This window comes from Pseudorasbora parva, chromosome 19, assembly GCF_024679245.1.
Source record: "Pseudorasbora parva isolate DD20220531a chromosome 19, ASM2467924v1, whole genome shotgun sequence".
NCBI classification, from domain to species: Eukaryota; Metazoa; Chordata; class Actinopteri; order Cypriniformes; family Gobionidae; genus Pseudorasbora; species Pseudorasbora parva.
In genome coordinates this window covers 44,044,720-44,047,219 of record NC_090190.1, presented here as the reverse complement: position 1 = coordinate 44,047,219, position 2,500 = coordinate 44,044,720, and the positions used below count along the sequence as shown (strand labels likewise).

Sequence of the window (2,500 nt, the reverse complement as noted above, 5' to 3'; positions counted from 1 at the left end):
TGCCATGGCTCCCCAAACCATCACTGACTGTGGAAACTTTACACTGGACCTCAAGCAGCGTGGACTGTGTGGCTCTCCGCTCTTCCTCCAGACTCTGGGACCCTGATCTCCACAGGAAATGCTAAATGTACTCTCGTCAGAGAACATAACTCTGGCCTACTCAGCAGTCCTGTTAGTCTTTAGCCCAGACGAGACGCTTCTGACGCTTCTGTTGTTCAAGAGTGGCTTGACTCCAGGAATGTGAAGCTGAAACCCGTGTCTCTCATATGTCTGTGCGCAGCGGTTCTTAAAGCACTGACTCCAGCTGCAGTCCACTCTTTGTGAATCTCCTCCACATTTTTGAACGGGTTTTGTTTCCCAATCCTCTCCAGGGTGCGGTTATCTCTATTGCTTGTGCACTTTTTTCTACCGCATCTTTTCCTTCCCTCCGCCTCTCTATTAATGTGCTTGGACACAGAGCTATGAGAACAGCCAGCCTCTTTTGCGATGACCTTTTGTGCCTCGCCCAACATGTGTAAGGTGTCAAAGGTCGCCTTTTGGAGAAATGTCGAGTCAGCAGTGAGAGTGTCGCCGACAGAACCTCTTCACAATATTCTAATTTTCTGAGATGCTGAATTTGGGATTTTCCTTAGTTGTCAGTTATAATCATCAAAATTAAAAGAAATAAACATGTGAAATATATCAGTCTGTGTGCAATGAATGAATATAATATACAAGTTTCACTTTCTGAATGGAATCAGTGAAATAAATCAACTTCTTAATGATATTCTAATTATATGATCAGCACCTGTATACACACACAGGGAAGACAAACTAAACGAGATAACAAGGGGTGCGCTGAATGGAAAACACCTGGGGAGACTAATCAACATGAAAAACTACAAGAACTACAAAACCCCACAGGAAACAGGAAACAGATAAACTTCAACATAAAAGTCCCACAGCGTGCCAGACACAGAACAGATGTGATAGATAGATAGACGGACGGAGGGAGGGAGAGAGATAGATAGATAGACTGACAGAGAGAGATAGATAGATAGATAGATAGATAGATAGATAGATAGATAGATAGATAGATAGATAGATAGATAGATAGATAGATAGATAGATAGATTCATTGTTTATGCCCCTCCCCCTCCTCCTCCTCCTCCTCCCCCTCCTCCTCCTCCCCCTCCTCCTCCTCCGCCTCACTTCCTCCTCTTGGTTTTTCCCTCTCGCATCGCTGAAGTTTTAGAGGAAGTCTCGATGGCTCAGAAACAGAGGACCCAAAGCTTCGTTATCATGTGTTTATGTAAGTGTTTGTTCTTTCTTCTGTAGTTAAACTAGTTAAACGAGTTTCTGCCGTAGTTAAACATTCATTCAAAAGTGAAAGTAACGTTTCCTGGAGCTGTTGCTCTTAAAACGTCCTGGGGACTGTGGGCATTCTGGGATTGTTTCCTTTAAAACATCTTCCAGAAGAAGCTCAACACACACTCTCATCGAGTCGGACAGACTGTGTGTGTGTGTGTGTGTGTGTGTGAGGTACTGAACATGTGCTTTAGTAATGTTCGCTCACAGCAAACCCAGCAAATCTGGGTTTGATTCAACACCTTAACCACATACTTACCACAAACACACACTGGCTGTGTATCATAAGTCACGCTTCATGCACCGCCGTCTCTGCGGCGTAAACCAGAGATCAGTGTAAAGACTACAGCTGTGTAAGACTGTGTGTGTATACATCAGGGCGCAGCCACAGGAAACTCTCTTCATCATTGGCTGTCTCATTTATTATTGTAGTAGTTGATATGATGCGATGTATTCCGTGATCTCTGTGGTCTGGCTGCTGTAGGTGTGCTGGCTCTGCCTCCTGCATGGGCTGATCTCAGCTGCTGCAGAAGAGTCCTGAGTAACGGATCGGCCTCTTATCAGCTGAGCAATGCCACTGAGCCCACCTGTAGCTCTCAGTGGAGCGCCGACGTGAGTCTGAGGCCCGGGACACACACACTCATCACAGCATTAGGGCACACACACTCATCACAGCATTAGGGCACACACACTCATCACAGCATTAGGGCACACACACCCTGAATCAGGAGATACAACTTCTAATATTGGATTAAATGATGAAATAAAATGTACAAACTAGGAAATAAAACATTTAAATTATGAGATAAAATGTCAAAATTATGATTAAATGTTAAAATTATGAGATAAAACGTTTAAATTATTAGATAGAATGTCAAAATTATGAAATAAAACATTTAAATTATGAGATAAAATATCAATTATGAGATAAAATGTTAACATTTTGAGATAATGTCAACATTATGAGATAAAATGTCAAAATTCTGAAACAAAATAATAAAATAATAAGATAAAATGTGAAAATTATAAAATAAAACATTTAAAACATTTAAACATTTAAAAACAATGTAAAAATTATGGAAATGATGTTTTTGAAAATGTCAAAATGCAGAATGTTTCCTGTGATGGGTAGGTTTAGGGGCAGTGTGTGTGT

At 41.3% G+C, this 2,500-nt stretch overlaps 1 protein-coding gene across 1 annotated transcript in view; it reads left to right on the top strand.

Annotated features, from left to right (window-relative positions):
• The first annotated feature begins 1,194 nt into the window (after nucleotides 1-1,194).
• Nucleotides 1,195-2,500, top strand: part of LOC137047436 (uncharacterized) — a 7,148-nt gene continuing 5,842 nt past the window's right edge. The window contains exons 1-2 of the mRNA XM_067425068.1: nucleotides 1,195-1,291; nucleotides 1,832-1,959. Coding sequence (XP_067281169.1) covers nucleotides 1,246-1,291; nucleotides 1,832-1,959 — 174 coding nt within the window. The 5' untranslated portion in view covers nucleotides 1,195-1,245. The remainder of the gene's footprint in view (nucleotides 1,292-1,831; nucleotides 1,960-2,500) is intronic.